A 20,173-nucleotide genomic window follows, 5' to 3' on the forward strand; every position below is an offset into this window, starting at 1 on the left:
CCGCCGCACTCCCAGCCTGAGAGTCAATGTATGTCGCACAAGTGCGCCTATGTACAATGGGAGTGCTGCGACGTTGCTCGTAGTAGTACGTGACTTTGAGAATTATTCAAGGCAACAGTAGTTATTTGTTTGGCGTGCTGCTTCAACAGACGAATTAAAATTTAGAGAAGTAATAAAACCTACAAACCGAAAGTCTGCGTATCTTCATTTGTTTGCTTTTACTTCGTGCCGTAGCAAGAGAGATGTACATACTTCCGTTTCATTTTCTGCCTGTTCCCATGCCCTGCAGTCACGCGCGCAGAGGGCGAAACTCATTTTTTATCGCGTTCCAGTGTGCGATCGTACTCTGTGATCCACTTGCAACTGTCTGAGTGTTCCGTGTAGCACTACCTTATACCAGTAGTCCGGTGTTGTGCACAGCGCAAAAAATTGTGCGCTGTGCAAAACAAGACAAACGCAACTGCTCATGATAGAGACCGCCAGCGGAGGTGTACTACACAGAAAAAAAAAAGCAAGAAACAAAAAGGTGACGCCAGTGACAAATGCGTCACGCAGTCCTCTGGCTCCTCTATGGGAGAACGCAGGGATGGAATTTCACTTGCGGAGGCTAGATAGGGCAAGTGGAGAGAGTGTTATGTTGGCGATGACGCTCACCTCTTGAAATCATGGGTTCGCAGTTTGCGGCACTGAAATATTTATATCTCTGCTGTAATGAACCAATTTGAAAAATTCTTATGGTAGAACGCTCCCTAGAGGGCACGTAACAACTTCCAGCGTATGACCGCAATTTTTAATGTGGCCTGGTGAGGGGCCCTTTAAGGAAATTGCACTGGCATGTGGATAAGTTTGGTTTGTCTTCTCGGACAAGAATGTGTTGAAGTATGTTGTCCCTTGATATAAGAAAGACAAAGTTTGCGAAGGTTTAAGATCATTCCTCATGTATGCATAACCAACTAAGTGTGCTGTTCTTTCGTTTCAGTCTGTCCTCTTGAAAGATTGCTGTGATGTTAGAGAGAAGAGGTGAGTTGTAGAACACGCTTTACACATATTTCATGTCGGGTCATGCAAAAAGGCTCAGTAGTTCTAGTTCAGCTGTCGGCATGACATTCCACTCCGAGAACGGACTTACTGCATACACTCGCGTAAAAGCCACACTTTCTTTTTCTAGAAGCTTGGCTGGATGCGGCCCTTCTACAAATAAGGCCAATGGTGGCCCACTAAAGATTCATACCGTTTCCGCAACTGTAGCAGAGGGTAAGAGAGGCGCAAATGACAATATTGTAGTAAATTACCCCAAATTACGGCCCATCATCCCTGACCAGCATTGACCTAAACAAGGCTCCCTTTTCTAGAGGCGAAATGAAATCAACCTGACTGCCAACTCAGCCGAGACGAAGCACCACACAAAAATAATGGCGAGGTGTCGCCAGCATGAGTGACGTCGACGGAAAAGCAGCTAGCGTCATGTAGCGGCAACCGAACTTTGCATTCTGGTGGGCCATCGAGATTTTTTTTTTCAAAAATTTTGCCCTCTAATGTGAAGGTGCGGTCCTTACGCGAGGGCTGACCTTACAAGAGTACATACGGTAGTCCTTTCCGGGGAATTTAGTTTTTAATGGGTCCTGCGCTGAACATAAATGATAGCAGCAACAGCAGCCCAGAACTTGTTGGCTAACAGCAAACAAAAAAAGCAATATTTTACTTGTTCTACTTTCTTCAGGTATTGAATTGCGCAGCATAAGGATAACAGAAAGCACTTGGTTCACAAACCTGCAGCCATATTTTCTGACGATCCACTTCAGAGGGTTCATAGGGGTTTTTGAAACCCTTGAACGTGCAAGCGCCATTTTCAAGGTCACAAAAGCCGTTAAGTCTCATAAAGCACAACTCAATACAATTAGCACCTTTTTAATAAGGAGCCATCTTACTCGTGGAGGGTGGTGGTGGTTTACACAAATTAAGTTTAGTGAGACCTCTTTATTACTATTATTATTATTATTATTATTATTATTATTATCATTATTATTATTCAATTTGCAATAAAAACAATGTTTGCTCATTGTGGCAGTCGGGCATTATGGTGCTTTAATCCTTGAAAGGTGCTTTAGCAGGGGCCTCAAAACCTTTGAAATATTTTTTTTTTGGGGGGGGGTGCTGCTGCAAGCCATGATTTCATTTTATTCATTTTTCCCCCCACCTTTTATAAATTGTTGTAATCACTTGGATCAGTCACTCAACGTTGGTACATACTAAGAAAAGGAGAATGGAAAAAATAAATGGGATACTACGAGATACGGACTCCATTTCATCTTTGCCATTTGTACTGAAAAGGTTCACTTTAGCCATCGCACATTGTTTGTGTTTGAGAAGGCACAAATACCATATTTTCTGTATAAGTTTCATCCCCCGCAAAACAGCAGTTTTTCAAAAAAAAAAGGTATATATGCATATATATATATATATATATATATATATATATATATATATATATATATATATATATATATATATTACACACACAAATGCACACACACACATAAGTCACACCAGTGTATAAGATGCACCTGTTCATTTGGTAAGGGCGTTTAAAAATAAGAAATACACTGATGTTTCATTTCGTGAGTGCGGGTTGCGTGCAAGCAATGATATGGACAGTCCAGGTGCATTGTGCACGGCAATTCTATCACGAGAAGAACCCAGTATGTACCTCCATAGCGCGCACACGACTCGTAGCAGCTATCAGCGGAGGTGAACCTAGCGTGCTTCGTGTGGCCGATTTTGACTGCAGTCTCTTTCCGGGAAAAAAAGAAATTATACAAGTCGCATCGTTCCATAAGACGCACCATCGAAAAATGAAAAAACACGACTTATACACTGGAAAATATGGCAGTGTCTTTCTCTTTACCACTGGAAATGGTACATCGGTTCATTGACTTCGGTGCACAAAGCAGCGATGCATATCATGTTTGGGTTATTCCATGTGTGATGCTTCTTTCTCAGCCTCCGGCGACTTCTTCGGCGCTGCAGGCGTCTGGAGCACATTGACCTGACCGAGATGTACGAGTTCACCGGAGAGGTATGAAATCGGATCTTGCGTAGTAAATTTTTTGAGGCAAACTAATTTTACACATGCAGCCAAAATGAAAACAAAATGGATTGGCCAAACAATTCAAATGGAAAAGATGATCAAGAAAAGAAGTGGAGCGGATTTGGTGTTCCAAAGTACAGTCTAGGCTTGTTATAACAGTTACACGTGACACGAAGATACCTTTGTTCCATTCAGTATTCATTATATATATGCAACACACACTGATGTTATTGAAAAAAAATCGTGTTTAGGCAAGGTAAACACATGCCTCCAATAGACAGCAGGAAAATTCCCTGTTGACTTTAGTAGCCTGTTAGTGACCTGACATGCCAATACTGACACGTGAAAATTGCAAATTACAAATGCACTTCAAAGCTGTTGTTGGTAATGCCATACTTGCGTAATTTGAACCTCGACGTAATTTGCGCACCCCTACTTTATACCGTGGTTTATAAAAGATAATTTTAAAGTCTGACCCACTTAGTGCAATGATACCGGTTTTGACAATATATCAGATATAACGATGATAACCTGATGCACCATCAACTTTTTTATGTGTTCTATGTTAAAATAAATAGCTTGCTTCCATGCCATCTTACCGGTCATAGCAATTAAATCTGGCTACTGAGAGTGTGCATCGAAGAAAAAGAAAAACAGACAAGCAAAATCCTCACGAAAAGAAAAAGAATGCCATCTGCCGTTCCACGCCCACTTTCATCGTATTGCGGGCCTCGTGCGTTCCTCTCCTGTCTCCTTTCCACCTTCTCACCTATGTTGGAGGAGTGGAAGGCATCCTTGTGCGGTGTGCGCGGCAACGAAGGCAAGTGTGGCGAGGCGGCTTGCTTTCTTTTTTTTTTTCTTTTTCTGGATTTTGCATTCTTTTTATTTGTGGTACAGACACCCAGTAGCAATATTTAATTGTTATAACCGTTACTATAAGCAAGCAGTTTACCATAGAACACACACATATTTTGAACAGCGGGGCAGCTGCTCATCGTTAAATCCAAGTGTTGTAAAAGCCGGTAATGCCACATGCGAGTTGGACTGCACTTCTGTCCGTTTAAGATCTTTGAATGTTTGTACGTTCAGCGTTTTTCATGCAACCTGGTTATAGCAATTGTCGGTTGTAACAGCAAGTTCTCTTGTTTTGACGCTTGAAAATAATTATAAATGGGCTTGACTGTACTCGCATATGTTGCACTCCATGTGCACAATGCAGGCTTGGCTTATGGATTTTGTCATTGTGAAATATGGTCTCTCCCAGAATTGTAGAATCGAGTTTTAAGAAACTGGAGTCTCATATTGTGCTTGAAGAAATAGGTGACGACGATGGCTCAAGGTTCACTGAATTTTCTGACCGTGGGTGTAAGTGCAACTATGGACAAAGTAGTATCATGAGAAGCCAACATACACTGACACCAAGGACAGCATAGGGGAAATTACTTGTGCTTAATAAATGAAGTAAAGACACGATACATTAATGGAAATTAAAGTGGATGAAAAACAACTTGCCGCCTGCGGCAAGTTGTTTTTTAATTTAATTACTTCAGTTTAATTAAATTTTTAATTTAATAACTTTATTTTCCATTAATGTATGCGGCAAGTTGTTTTTTCATCCACTTTAATTTCCATTAATGTATCGTTTCTTTACTTCATTTATTAAGCACAAGTAATTTCCCCTATGCTGTCCTTGGTGTCAGTGTTTGTTGGCTTCTCATGATATGACTATTAAAAATCGGGTCCCTCGGTTAACCCCCTTTCTTCTCGCTTATGGACAAGGTAGGTGCTTTGTAAAAGAAGAGCCCCTTAGTTGTTTTATCCTTGTTCTTTTTTGTGAATGTGTATTGCATGTGGCAACATTTGTAGACATGTCATCGGGGGACGTGTTTGCAAAATCCCCACGTAATTTGTGCACCCTATAATACCCCAAACTCAAGAAAAATTGTCCTCAAGTTGTGCTCATAAATACGGTATGCAACAGTTTGATCGCTGTGATTGTGTGATGGCTGTCAGCATGCCAGCTGCAGGGCAGGTCAAGCTAAGCGTGCCATTTCAAGTTGCAGTTACTGAGTGTTCGATGTTTTTGATACTAGAACATACATAGTTCGAGCTGCTGTGCGAACAATTGTTCACTTTGCTATACAGTAAAAGCTCATTAATTTGGATTTAACGGGATCGGGAAAAATGTCCAAATTACCTGAATGCCGAGTTAATGAGCGAACAGGAAAAACAACATTAAAATCAAGTTGGAGAAGCATACCTTTATTTACTGAAGTACTATTTTACAATAGTTGTCTGCTTTTTCGCGCAGATTCCAGCTAACATCACAATTTTTCTTCTCTTCCAAGTGGCCAACAGCCCGCAAACTCGTTGAAGTGCTCAGGCAAACGTCCTCCAATATCAAAAGCGCCTCCGTGACTTCTCGTGAGGTGTGATGAGGTCGCGGCTGCAACTCCTCGCATGACTCTTCGTCTGAATCATGGTCTTCCCGGGCGCCCGTGACATCATTAATAATTTCTTCATCGGTCAGGAGACGAGTCGTGGCGACACAATCATCCATCGCGATGTAGTCCTGAAGGGTCACATCTGTGGGAAGGACAGCATCGAAGGTCAGGCAGTCATCATTGGTGGACTTGACTGACACTTCGTTGGCTACTACCGCACGCTCAGGCCTCACAAAACCGGTGTGCTGAAAACAGTTGGCGATGAGTTGCGGAGATGTATTTTTCCACACATGGGCAATGATGTGCACTGTGCCGAGTAAGTCCACTTCATGCAGTTTTCCAACTTCTGAGCATAAGATCATTCGCTGTAGCAGGTACTTTTGGTACTTCGACTTCATGTAGTGAATAATACCCTGGTCCATTGGCTGAAGGGCACATGTAGTGTTGGGCGGCAGAAAAACTACCTTGACGCTCTTCAGTTTGACTGTACAGTTATGCGTACTCCAGTTGTCAACAGCCATAATTATCTTGCGGTCCTTAGACGTGAAGTGCCGGTCTAATTGCTGCAGCCAGCCTCGAAAAATGGCCGAGGTCATCCAAGCCTTTCTGTTCACTCTGTACTCGACAGGAACGCTTTTGATGTTTTTAAAACAATGTGGCTTATGCGCCTTCCCGATGACAAGTGGCAAGCACTCTGTGCCAGTCATATTGGCAGCAGGAAGCACAGTTATCCTTTGCTTGCACTTCTTGCCGCCAATGCATGGCTCTCCTGTGAAAATCATCGTCTTGTTGGGCAAAGCTCTGAAAAATAGAGCAGTTTGGTCTGAATTGAACACGTCACTTGGTTCATATGCGGTGATATGCTCAAGCAGCTTCACATTTTTCCACTGGGTGGTCACGCTTTTGTCAATGCTGGCCTTTTCGCCGCAACCACTTCTGAAGACAAGTTCGTGTCTCTCCCAAAACCTCGCGAACCACCCTTCTGAAGCTCTGAACAATTCAATGTTCATCATTGCAGCGTACTTCTCACCTTGTGCCATAATGAGAGGTCCGCTCAAAGGCATATGCACGTTGCGACAGTCAGTAACTGACTGGCACAAAGCTTTTTCGAGCTGGGGATGAGCTGCGGTTCGCAACTGCTTTCTTGATGCATGAAGCTTCTCCCTTTCGAAGGCTTGAAGAATCTGTTGTTCATTTTTCACTTACGTTCCCAACGTGCTCTGCTTCACATTGTACTTGGTCATAATGTGCTGTTGCGATTCACCGTTCTTCAAACCCTGCAAAATTTTCACCTTAGTCGCCAAGTTCATGGCTTCGTACTTCTGCCGCTTTGCCGGTGTTTCCATCACTGTAGCGCACGATGGTGGTGGCATGCAAAACACGGTCACAATGAAAAAAGAAAACTCTGCAAGAAGAGATGATGCCGACTCGACAACACAAGGGAAAATGGTGTCGAAGGCGCAGTGGAGTGAATAAAGAAGACACCAACGTTCTGTGGCACTGCGATCGCCCCCGCTAATTGATTACGTTGGCGATGCCTCTCAGGTTTCACTTTCACTCCAGTGGTGCCAGCGCTGCTTTACCACACTTATGTGTAGCGGCAGCCGTCAGCATTTGTCCGAATTAAGCAGTGCGGGGCCGAATTCTGACAAATTAACGAAGGTTTGGTCTGATAGACTAACATGCACTTTGACCGGGACCAATAGAGCTGTCCATATTTCCGAATTAACGGGTGTCGAATTAACGAGCTTTTACTGTAGCTAATATTGTTACGGATTTTGCACTTTTGGTTTCATTGTTGCTGTACTATATACTCACTGAAATACAGCATGGACTACGAAATTTTAATCTTACTTCTTTATTTCAGGTAATCCATTACACCCACATTTGTTACATTGAGGTTTGCCTGTATAGAAACAACCAACAAAGCACAGCATGCTTTAGTTAAAAAAATTTACATGCGACGTCTAATGCTTTGCATATGTCAGGTAATCATATTTAAGTTTTTTTGGAACTTGTAAAATTTGCCTCTGACAGATATGATTATTCTTGTCCTTGATCCAAGAGGCAGACATTACTAGCATGGAAAAATTGAAACTCTTGAAATTTGAAAATTGAAATTCATACGCCTTGCAAACTCATTGGCCACAATTAGTAAATTGTAATATGTGTGCCTTAATGTAATCAAGAAGTTAGGATTGTTTTTTGTTAATTAGTTAAATATGTGTTTCGATTTCTCATGCAAGTAATGTCCACCTCTCTGAATAATCCAGCTCAATGGCTAGAATTATGTTATCTGCAACAGGCAATGTTAAACAATTCCAGAAAACTTAAAATTGATCACTCCGTCTGGGCAAGACAGTCCAATCAATATTTGGGCCAAGGAAGCCTCAGTGGCAACGGCATCGTGCTGCCTAGTACAAGGTTACAGGTTCGATTTCCAGCAATGGCGGTCACATTTAGATGGGTCCAAATGGAAAGACGCCTTCAAAATTAATCTGGGACTGTCTACTACAGCGTCTCTCGTAAGCCACTGTGCTGTAACATTTTGATCCCGACTAGTCGGTTAATTTTCACCAGTTTTGAAACATTAAACCAATACTAAATTGAATGGTTGGGTCAGCAGAATTGTGCCAGTTTTTCATGTCGTGTCCCTGTTCCCCTTCTGTCCTCTTTCACACGGCTCCTCAGTGAATGTGTTATTCTCTTGAATGGTTACGCGCGTTTACTGTTAAAATTCTTAAATTGTGCATTATGTGCATGGAAATGTGGATTTTATATCTGTATTGTGCGTTGGTGTTCAGTGCTTCAACATAGATGGACTTCGTCTGCGTCACTTGATTCTCCGCGGCTGCACGGGACTGACATCGAGGGGCATGTCGAGGATTGCCACCAAGTGCACCTCCTTGACGGAGCTCCAGCTTTTGGATTGCTTCAAGATCTCGGACCACGACCTGTCCCTCATCTGCCAGGTGCCGTTGGACCTACCATTGCATTGCTTTACTTCGCAAACTCTGGGCTTGTGGAAATATCCGAAACCTTCGAGTAATGAATCGGATATCGACCTGTTCAATTTAGTCCTCGAATCAAGTAGTCACGATTTGAAAATGCAATCATATTTGAAAAAAAATTTTTTAATACCTTGCAAGGTTTACTCTGCATGATCAAGCAGGAAATTGTAGCATAAAATGCAATAGCTTTCATCCCGTCCATTGTGCACTTAACACACCAGAGCACGCTGCGTCACTCAGGGAGATTTAAGAGGTGCGGTCGCATACAGCAGCATATAATTCAACCATTTGACTATCTGCACCTGCAGAAGTTGGCATTTATTGTGACAATATTCCTTTGCAGCGGCAGTGAAATTTCGTTGTGTTGAAATTGGGTATTAACACACTTTGGTAGGTTGAGGTTCAAGATACATGGTGTTACAAAGTTAAGTACTTTGTTGTGTTTTCATTATAATTGAAGTCGTTATATCAAGGTATAACTGTATTCATAGGATAATTGTCCTTTCATCGAACTAAATCTGAATACGTTTTATTGCAACACACTTGATGCAAAGGCAGCACCATCTGCAGTAACCATTTGAACTAGGGAAAAAGTGCTTTCTTTTGTTCGGCCATTGCTGCAGATGGCAAGCATTTTGGGTTTGATTATTAAAGGCATACACTGATGTTAGTTGGCCCACAAAGTTGCCTTTTATAAACGTTATATGGCGACGCATGACCGTGATACAATTTATAACAGCAACCAAATTTTTGGCCACCATCGCATGAGTATTTCAACTGAAACTTCATGACTATTTCCGTTCGTCTGTGGCACAGATCATATATGGCGAGCAGGAGCACGGCACCTGCTCGCAGCCTCCCTACACAAAATAGTGATTTTTTTTTAAAACTAAAAAGTACTTCTACATAACAAGACACTTTTTTTTATTTCTCAAGGTTTCTGTGTTCTTTGAATTCAACTGCAGTATTTTTCAAATGTTAAACTGGCAAATTTCAAATCAACCTGACTGGGGTGTGCAGATTTGTTAAAGTTGACAGTTGCACAAAAGGTTTGCTTTAAAATTTACCAAGCCACTTCTTCATTGAATTCACTTGACCTTTGATGGCTGTCTCTGTCGGTGCTCTGAAATTGGCGTTGTACAGGAATCTTCCAGGTTCGATGTGCCCCGTATTGCTTTCATCTGGCCAGAGAGAGAACTGATGGACGAATGACACTGCCATTTCCCATTTTCTTCAATTAAACCGTCACTGTCATAACTTCTGGTGTGTCAGCAATGGGGGACGTGTATTTCAGCCATATATTCTGCAGGATGCACCATGCTATAGTCATGACTAAAGTGCATCCTTCGTCATTACTGCAATAAGCATATAAAAATATAGCTAAAATTTGTTTTGTGTAGTTGCTAATTGCAAGTACGTTATGCCATGTGGCAACCCAAGTGAGTAAAGTAAATAAGAATGCTGGTGTAGGAGCCAGAGGCTATATGTAGTGACTGAAAGCTTGGTGAGATAGTGTGGTTGCCCATGCACATGTGTGCCATTTGCTTTGACATTGTACATATCAAGAAATTGCTGTCCATTTACACATGGCCACACACTTGAACCATGCAATAACAAAAATGTCAACGTTCTTTATGCTAGCAGCAACATGATTTACTTTGTATCATTTTGATTGTGTCAAACAGAACCTGAAGTCATTGAAGAACCTGGGACTGTCAAGGTCACTATGTAATGGTGAGCAGAGCTTTTGTTTTGCAAACTCTTCCTACTAATACTTGTTAAAGCCTACAGACATTTGATTCATGAAGACGTTTTGGTGGTGCATTTAGTGAGGCCTCCTTTGATGACTAGAAAAATAGAAAGGAACTCGCGCAGATACACACCCTGAATGTTTGCTTTGTACACTGTAAAACCCTATAATTTTGCAGCCTAATTTCAACTTGGACAACGATGGACATTTGCACTGCGTCAACAATGTCTGAGGCTGTGCTCTGCCGCACGTTGAGAGTCGGAGGGCAGTGCAGAGGGTGCCACACGCTCATGAATAGTAGGCCCCCTGAATGAACTAAAGGTAGCAACATTCCTCCTCTCCTTCCTGCTCTGGCCGCTCGCCCTCTCAGTTTGCTCTTTAGGACTGCAGCAATCGTGGTGCATAGTATGCTAGCCAATACCAACTGTCATGGTGCCGGCACAAGTGAAAACAAGAAAAGAACAAGGAAGCAAAAGGTGCAACTGGCACCGTGCGGATGCATCTGCGCTTGTTTCCACGGCAACAGTGCAAGTTCGACGATGTGACTTCGCTCCACCAACTGAGAAGCGCGACTCTCCTTGCCTTCCCTTGCTCACCGGCTCGGCAGCAGAATAGAACACATGTTGCTACGTTTAATTTTATTCAGGGGGGGCTTAATGAATAGGGCCGGCAGAGCAGCGTGAAAATGTACCACCGGTTATTTTGTCCTATTGGAAAATCTGAATATGCAATAACTGCAGTGAACTGTAATGTTTACGCGTGCTATAATTTTTTTCTTTAATATAAATTCGTTGCCCACGCTTGGCAAGTTCTTACCAGGATGATGCACCTAAGCAGCAGCTGTTTCCATGTTTTGAAAGTGACAATGGCACTCGTTTCTTATGCTTATATTTTCTCCCTTAGAGAAGCTCTGTGCTCAAAGCCAGTAGTGCCAGTAAGCATGTTGCAGCTTGTGGGATGCCGAAACACCGGAGCCGTTGACAACAGCACTGGCGGCTTCTTGTGGCACTTCCTTCAACCTTATCGTGCTAAAAATGTTTTGAGTTGCATCATTGTTGCTGCAGAGGGGGGGAAAAAAGCACTATATGCTAATGTGTGCCTCTGCTTGCTCCTCAGAACTGGATAAATAGAACCATACTTGTTACAGTTGTAGTTCTGCATGCTCTAGTTAGCACCCACAATACAAGATGATGCCGCTTGCATTGTCATGCACATGTGCTTTGGTATTCCTTAAACTGTAGTTAGTTTGTAAACAGGCTATAGGCTCTCTACATTTTTAGAACACTGGCCTGTCCCATTGAGCTTAAATTGGCTTTTACTTTTGATATAATTTTATTAAACTTCTCTACTGCATGCATGCGTAGTTAAGATTGGAAGCTAACTGCTTTAGTCTATGCTGGTGTTCTGCTCAGCACTGTTGCACAGCCTATGAATGTACTTCACAGAGTGCTCCTTTTCAAAGGGCTTCAAATCACCTTTTTCGCTTTCCAGCTACCAGCAGTGGTATTGGCGCAATCGGCAACTTGCGTCTTTTGGTAAATACCATCTTGATATTTCTCCACATTTGCAGCAGCTTTCTTCCATGGCCAGGTTGTTTGCTGATTCACGTGTTCAGTGGTGGTGCTGTACAGCTGTCAGTGCTTTTATGGCAGGTATGATGCAGCAGCTTGGAGTGTATTATGTTGTACAAGGTGTCCCAGCTAACTCCAAGCTGTTCAACGAAAACATTTTTTTTTTTTCATTGATCTAATTGGCAAAAGTTAGCTGGGACACCCTTATATATCTTTAGTATGCTTACTGAGGCCTCGGGAGATGCATTCACATGGATAGAGAGGTGCAAGAAATTATGCTGTATGGAACAGACTGTAGAAAAAGTAATTCGCACATATTTTCAACAGTGCAAACTCACTCTTGTCCACGGTGAAACCTTGTTAATTCAAATTTTTGGGGCCCAGAAGAAAATGTCTGAATTTGCCAAGTGTTGAAATATCGAACATTTCAAGAAAACTACCATATTTGCGTGGGTAAAGCCTGCCTTCATGTAAGGCCCCCATCCCCACACTGGAGTGTAAAACATTGAAAAAAAAGTTTCACTAAGTGTTACATGCATACTCGTGTGCTGGTTAATTCCCCCAGAGCCACTACAAGGTGGCACTAGTTCATGACCAAAATATCTGTTGGCAACTGTAGATGGGTTCATAGTCGGCTGCCAGTGGTAGAAATATTTGCATACGCAGTCTGAGCCTAGTTCGAGGCTTCAGTGAGCAGCCATAAGCCTGCCATAAGTGACCTCTTCAGCTTTGATAACATGTTAGCCCATTTACATTGTTGATTGTTTCGTTATTTACAAAGACAAAAAAAGAATTTTCTGATGTCTGTATGTGCTATACATTCACGACAATGTGGGAACCTCGTAAATATAGTGTTGACAACAGTACGACAGCACTAAATTTTAGCCACCATGTTTTCTAAGCATTGCGCTGCGCCCTCTCGTTGGTCTAGGTGTGCATTGCCTAGGTAGATGCATAGGCAGTCTTATTCGGACATTTGGCAGTATTGACGTCACTTTGAGCTGTGGGACAGACCCACAATGTCTGTTTCTATGAAATACAGAGTAAAGGGAACTGAAAGGTTGGCCAGCTGCAGGCACTGTGGCAGCTTCACTAGACTCCGGGTACTTGAGCCCTCGTTTCCTGTGTGTTTTCAATGTCTGCCCAGTGACATATTAAAGCAGGGGTCACTAAGAGGGCACCATTTTCCCAGTACTAGTTGGTCACAGTTATGGAGCATGGTTAGATCCACAACTTCCTTCTGTTGCATGTCAAAGAATGAGGAGCACTGTCTGGCGAAAGCTGTCTTTAACCAGCAAGGACAAGTATAAAGTGTCTGGGCATTTGGCATTGTCGCAGTAGACCTCTGCCTTGCAAGCTTTGCTGAACAGTTGAGCCGGAATTGTAAAAGCGTAGGAGGGTGCGCCTGAGCTATCCCATAGCCAGAAGGGAAAGTAAAGCCGCTGATTGATAGACATGGTGCAGAAGGAGGAAACAATATTGCAGTGCACGAAGTATGTACTTTGCTCATTCCTTTCTCTCGTGGTGAAATATGCAGGAGCACCTCGACTTGAGCAGCAACCGAACTGTCGACGATGCGTCCATGGGCCCCATTGCTACTGGGTGCAAGAAGCTCAGGTTAGCAAGCAGTATGTGCATATAACATGCGGCACCTGACTCTGCATCATCATCTGCGTCGTAAATTTATGCCGGGCTTTCTGGGGCAAACACTTTTATTCTTAAATGTATTGCTACAGAGGTGCTATTTTGTCGCTGACATGTTATTCAAACTAGTAAACAGTATCAATTGGATTGACATGGATTGACCTGAATTGGCTGGATAGACATGGTCAAGAAAGATGACAGGATGTGCGCACGTCTTGTTGTCTTTCTTGTTTGTGTCAGTCCAGCGCTGCGACTTCAACTGATGCAACGAACCAACTAGCCCAAAAAATCTCCACTCCCAGTAAACAGTAACTGTGTACTCATCACTTATAAACTGTTCGATTAAATTAAATTCGCTAACACACTGGTGGTAGTCTTGGGATACCTACTGCCTGAAGATACCTTGAGCACCAAACAGCATCAGTTTAAGAAGTAGCATTTGCCCAAAAGTAGTCGTACTTAGAGAAACTTAAATAATGAGTCCATCAGTGATCTACTGCACAACTTTAACTTGCCAGCTTGGCTAATTTGTTGCTGCAAAATTGAATAATCTCTTTATCTGTACTTCACTGTTTTAAAGAATTCACCTTTGCTGAAACACTCGGCATATTACATTTAAACATCTCTTAGAGGGTCACTTGCAGAAGCATCAACTTAAAGCTGACTGGCATGTTGTCCTTTTGATTCTCTTTCAGCTTTGTTTGGCAGGGAAATATTACTAGTGCAGAAAATTGTTGTCGTGCAATTGAAAAATTTGTCTCAGCTTTTCTAGTGGGTGAACTTGTCTTAACGCCTCCACTTGCCAGCAGCATTTATACTGTCGCAAACAATAGCAGCAGCAATCTGCATAGAGTGTACGAAGACAGCCATCGACTCTGCCAAGCCATTCCAAGTTTCTCAGCATACCAGTGGATGCTGCCCTTATACATTGGTGGTGTACTGAAATAGTTTTGTGGCCACTTCTACTCAAATTAAAAAAAAAAGAACTTTGAGGGACAGAAAATAAGTTGAGCTGCTGCAGTAAATTAATAACCCCTCTACAATACCAGAAGAAGCCGCTTGCTATGACTGGAGGTTTGATAAGCCGGAAAATGTACTAACCTAAAGGACTGGTGGTGATACCACCTTCAAAATTCTGCACCATTGAGCTTTGATGTCATAAATTCTTAACATATGCTAGATAGTTATTAAACTTTTATCGAAACAGGTGGACTACATTGTACTCTAAGTGAGCCAGAGACAGAACTTAGTCTCCAATTTCAAGGATGTTTACTTTGCCTCAACAGCCCACATAGTACAAGAAAATGCTTAGAAATCCATGACGTTACACTGGCGTATTGGCGTTGATGAATCGACACGAAATTCACGAAATGCAAGTTTTGCCTTCGTTTTCGTTTGTACATAATGATCTACTTGTTGCCTCAAAATTAAAAAAAAAATAAAGTAAAAAAAAGTTCCTTGTCAGCCTAAACTGATCTAGTGTTTCTGTTTAATGTCCCTTGACATGTGGTAACAAACTTGAAATCATGAGAAGTCGCCAAAGCTTTTATTTCATTAAAAGTGATTGCGGAAGCAGAGGTGAAAATTTAATATCTGGAAAAAGAAATGATGGTGTTTGCCAGTCCTTCCTTTTTTAGTGCTGTTTTTAGTGCTGTTTCTGCATTGTGCGCTTCATAACTGCTCACAAACTAGCCTGCTTGTCAATTAACTCATCTTGTATTAACAGTTATGACATTGAAAACATCCCTGTGTAATGAAGGAATACTTCAACAAATTTTCTTCACTCATTTTGGTAAACGTAAGATGTACACTGTATTCACTTATATTCTGCTTTTTTTTTATATCTTGTTATATTATGCACAGCAAATTAGCAAAAATAAAAATAATAAATTTGGCAAGTTTTTTTTTGTTTTTTCTTCCCTTATAGGCGTCATTTGGGAAGTAAAGGTTTTTTTCCGTATCACGCAGGTTCCTGGACCTCACAAACTGTGAAAGGGGCATCACAGATGCAGCAATGAGTCACATAGCAAAGTGCTCTGAATTGAGGGAGCTGAAGATCAGCTACGTAGAAAAGGTAGTTCCTTTTTTTTTTTAATGCATGCATCACACCATATGCAATTCACACTCGTCATGTTACCTTGTATTTGGAAGGCCTTCTTTTGAAACCAGCAGTTCCATCAACCTAGTAGTCAAGCTATAACTGCTATGTGGGGCACTGTCAGCAGCTGTTCAGGCCATTCAGCGCAAATGTGGCAATGACACTGTGTTAATCTCTTTAGCTGTTACGTTTTGCATCTGCACGGAAGCTGGTTTCATTGTGTGCAAGCCTTGTAGAATGCACACTGTCATGTGGTTGTGTAGAGTGTTTTATGACGGGCATACTAAAACTGTTTACCGGACAAACTGCTCCCTCTAAACTAAGGTGCTACAGGGTAGTGTTTTGTTTTATTCCAAGCATGTGAAGAGTGACCGCTAAAAATTTGAATAATTTATTTACATTACGCCTAAGGCGTGTAACATGCCTTGGGATTTCAAGATGCAGCAAAGGACCATCATCTCTGCATGCTGCAATGTGTAGAAATAAGTGCAATTCCAGGTAGAACAAGTTTCGGGATGTTAAAAACCCTACAGTAAATAAACATTAAAAGTTGTAAGGAAGCTCGCTGCATACTATCTGTGCATGCCAGTTCTGAAAATTGTTCTCTCTGCCACCCTATCAGATCACAGATGCTGGAATGTGCAATCTCGCGTGCCATGGTCGCCTGCACTCAGTGGAAGTCCGTGCCTGCGCACTACTGAGTGATGCAGGTTGGTGTCGCTGTGTTCTTGGAGAGTGCTTAATGCCGGAACCTCATTCTGGTGTAATGCAGTGTGAAGCGAGAGCATTTGTTGTGCATGATGTCTATTTTAAATGTAGGTAACTGAGAATGTCGCTACTGACAACTGCACTTGGGGTAAAAGGGGGGCCCGTTGCACTAGCGGTGTAAAGGTGTCGGAGGAATTCAGCAGGCGTCAGCTGAGTTGGAATTGAGCACGAACTGCACAAGAGGAGGCCAAACTATATGGCAGTGCCAGTGGACGGCTGCAGAGGTGTAGACAGTTGTTGGTTGGGCAGTTCTGCCCGACTACCGCTGCCGTTGGCTTAATTATCAGATAAAGTTACAGTCGCTATTATAACTCAATACCTAAATCATATCATTTGAGACGAGCAGTGGCCACTAAACAAGAGCTGCAGTGCAAGTAAACCACAGAGCATGGCAAAGCAGCTCGCCAACGCTTCCATTTCACAAACAGCGGTGCCACTACTTCATCAACTTATCTTCTTATAATAAATTATGTTGAGGATAAGATAAAGAGGCAACAAAAATGAGCACCTTGTGATCATCGGTGGCTATTTCTGATGTTCCATGGCTTCCATCTGAAGCAGGCTAGGCCTTGCAGCACTGTTGGAGCAGCGCGGTGTTGTTGCCAACTGGCAAAGCCCAGTTCAAGACCGATCACCAACTAGCATGACAGCTGCTACAGTCTCTAGCGACTGCCTGCAATGCACGACTTTAGCATAAATTTTACCTCAAATTTTTTTATATGTCAAGCTTTTGCCTCGTTCTTTTTGAGCTTGCTACATCGTTTGACTCAATGTGATGGAATAATCCTCAGAGCACGCCACCGCACTGGCTATCCAGGTGCTGTGATGTTGTGCTGAACATAAGGTTGCAGTTTTGATTTACAGCTGTGGCAACCGCATTTCGATGATGACAGGATGTGCCCATACACACAATACATGTGGGAGAAATAAACTTCTCTCAAAATAACTTACATACAGTCGCCGACCATTTACTTGGACCTCACGGGGACTGTAGAAATGTCTGAATAAACAGGTATCCAATAAAGCAGATTAAGAAAAAAAATCCTTTTCCACGCACTTGTTCAGGCTTGACAGTAGGCTTGAAGAAATAGTGAATGTGCTGTTGCGCGCTGTTCCGTTTACGCACAATCAGATAAGCCTGAATCTTGGAGAGGGTCATACGGTCACTATAGGCGGCTGAAAGCACAGTCACTGCTTGTACACGCTCCGCATGCGACGGCAGCGTAGCACATGGTGCGTCATCTTCCAAGTCAGAGTCGTCGTCCAGCGGTGCAGCAGAAACCTGACGAATGATCTCGCCGTCGTTGAGTTCTGCGCATGTCAGTACAGCAGTGTCAGCACCTGTGAAACGGTCAAATGAGACGGTGTCCGGAATCGCAATGCAACCACTGCGCAGGTCTCGGCGGAACATTTTCGACGTCAGTAGGGAGCTCATCGGAAGGCGACAAATCCTAGGCCTCCCAGCACCCGCTTGCCGGCATTCCCCAGCACAGTCTGCGCGGGCACTGTCGGCGCCATTAGACATTTGACGCAATGTTTGCGTATGCCTCGTTGGATCACCGCAACCTTGACACAGCACACAAAGCAAACACCACCACGCCATCATGCCGACACCAGTCGCACAAACTAAAAATGTGGCCTACTCACAGCATCGTGCATGAAGAAAGAAACAAATCAGCTGCTGGATTGTCTCGATGTGGCTTACTAAGCTGATACCAGAACTACTGTAGCCACTCTATTGAACCAGGCAGAAACGATGGTGATGAGTGGGGATTTGCACTTCATAGGGCAGCAAGGAGGCTCTATTCAAAACAAAAATGGCATTCAGCAAGTCGAATGGCAATCAGTCGGTGCATGGTGCTCTCGATCGAGTTGGCTCAAGGAGTGTTCGAAAAATCAGACAAGAGGTTACAAGGTGTCCGAACTTTCGGCAGTTGTTATATATTATGGTCTATGGGGAGAATGGTGGTGCCGCGAAGCAGACCGAATAATTGAGCATGTCCGAATTTTTGGAGTCCGATAAATCAGTCGGCGACTGTATATCTCTTCCGTTGTAGCCCAAGAGTGGTTGTGAGATATTAAATTTCATCTCAATCAGCTCTAAAATATGCATTTCGTCTAATGACTGCCCTATGCACAGTGCTCCTTATTCCATCTCTGTTTTCATATTTTTTTTTAAATTGCCATAATCTTTTCTTTTTGGTCTGGAAACCTAGTGTTGAGGCTGTTAAGCTCTCAAGGCGGTAGGCCTTGTTCATATTGTTTAAAAATTCATGCCACTCGAAAATGAGACTCTGCAGTGTCCAGTGAATGCAGTTCTTTTCTGTGCAAAACACCGAGTGAAAGCAGGTTGGATTACAGCGTGCGTAACCAAGGGGTGTTTTGCAGGAGTGCTGGCCATAGTCGAGCTGTGCCAGGACCTAAGGCTGCTTGACCTCAGCGGCTGCGAGCACGTGTCGAGTGCAGCCATGGAATCCTGTGCAGCCATCGTTGCTGAGCGCCCACATGTCTTGACCGTGATTGTTGGGGGTTAGTCCAAATGTGCATTGCTGTCAGCCATCTAATGACCTGCTTGCTTATCTGAACGTAATCTCTAGTAATAGCTGTGTGAGGTACATATTCAGAGATTTGCTGAGAGGTGACTCACAGGGCACCATGATCATGAAAAGTAAATTTACAGAAGAATAAAAATGGGTTGGAGTGCATGCGGAAGGGATTATCAAATCCTGACTGGGAGGCTATCGCTGTCGTTGAAGATAAAAGTGTACAATCATTGCATTCTACCAGTGCTAACATATGGGTTGGAAACTTGGAGGTTAACAACGAAGCTCGACAACAAGTTAAGGACTGCGCAATTGGCGATGAAACGGAAAGTGCTATGGGTAGTGTTCAGAGACGGGAAGAGAGCGATGTGGAGCAAAGAGCAAACGAGGATCGCCAATATTCTAATTGATACTAAGAGAACAAAATGGAGCTGGTCAGGCCATGTGATGTGTAGGGTAAATAACAGGTGGACCATTTAGAGTTACAGAATCTGTGCTAAGGGAAGGGAAGCACAGTCAAGAACGGCAGAAAACTAGGTGGGTGATGAAATTACTAAATTTGCAGGTGCAAGTTAGAATCAGCTAGCGCAAGACAAGTAATTCGAGATCGGAGAGAGAGGCATTCCTCCTGCAGTAGACATAAAAATACCATAGGTTTATGGTGATGACGACAGCGATGATGATGAAAAAAATTTTGAAGCTTTAGTTTGGGTGCTCCTATCTATGACACCTCGGAACAGAGAAATTGTTTTTCTCGGCAACCAGTGCACCAATTTTGATGAGGTTTTTGAAATTAGAGCTTACTGTCTAGTAACTGTAGGGAGTGGAATTGAAATTTATGCAAATTTAGTGGGGGTGTGCAATTAGGGATTTTTGTGACCGAATCAAACGTGAATAGAATAGGGATGGAAATGAATCAAATTGAATATTCACTAGTTTTCGAATAATGAACAGTCATGATCACGAAATATAAAGCGATGTTCACATCCTAGAATTCTTAAAGTTGGCAAGTTTCTGTCATTATGAAGTATTTTTTATTAAACGCACAAATGGAGCATTGGGAGCAAACAGGTAGTCTCTTTGCATGCACAGGTTTCTTCAGAGAGTGCGAATCATCGCTGTATAGCCTTTAAAGTATGGCTACCTAAGCGATGTAGCTTGCTCCACTACCCAGTTCTCATGTTTTATGTCTATACGATGCCTGCGGGGATGAGCATTTACCGTGCTATTGCTGAACTTTTATGTTTAATTCGGCC

General features: G+C 42.7%; 1 protein-coding gene across 4 annotated transcripts in view; it reads left to right on the forward strand.

Moving 5' to 3' along the window:
• LOC135919497 (putative RNA-binding protein EEED8.10) overlaps positions 1 to 20,173 on the forward strand; it is a 75,632-nt gene that overhangs the window by 34,859 nt on the left and 20,600 nt on the right. For all 4 annotated transcript variants that reach the window (XM_065453363.1, XM_065453364.1, XM_065453362.1 and 1 more), the window contains exons 10-18: positions 980 to 1,020; positions 3,001 to 3,076; positions 8,337 to 8,504; positions 10,229 to 10,277; positions 11,785 to 11,828; positions 13,402 to 13,481; positions 15,477 to 15,582; positions 16,229 to 16,316; positions 18,763 to 18,903. In XM_065453363.1, coding sequence (XP_065309435.1) covers positions 980 to 1,020; positions 3,001 to 3,076; positions 8,337 to 8,504; positions 10,229 to 10,277; positions 11,785 to 11,828; positions 13,402 to 13,481; positions 15,477 to 15,582; positions 16,229 to 16,316; positions 18,763 to 18,903 — 793 coding nt within the window. The remainder of the gene's footprint in view (positions 1 to 979; positions 1,021 to 3,000; positions 3,077 to 8,336; positions 8,505 to 10,228; positions 10,278 to 11,784; positions 11,829 to 13,401; positions 13,482 to 15,476; positions 15,583 to 16,228; positions 16,317 to 18,762; positions 18,904 to 20,173) is intronic.

The sequence above is a fragment of the Dermacentor albipictus genome, chromosome 2, assembly GCF_038994185.2.
Source record: "Dermacentor albipictus isolate Rhodes 1998 colony chromosome 2, USDA_Dalb.pri_finalv2, whole genome shotgun sequence".
Lineage (NCBI taxonomy): Eukaryota > Metazoa > Arthropoda > Arachnida > Ixodida > Ixodidae > Dermacentor > Dermacentor albipictus.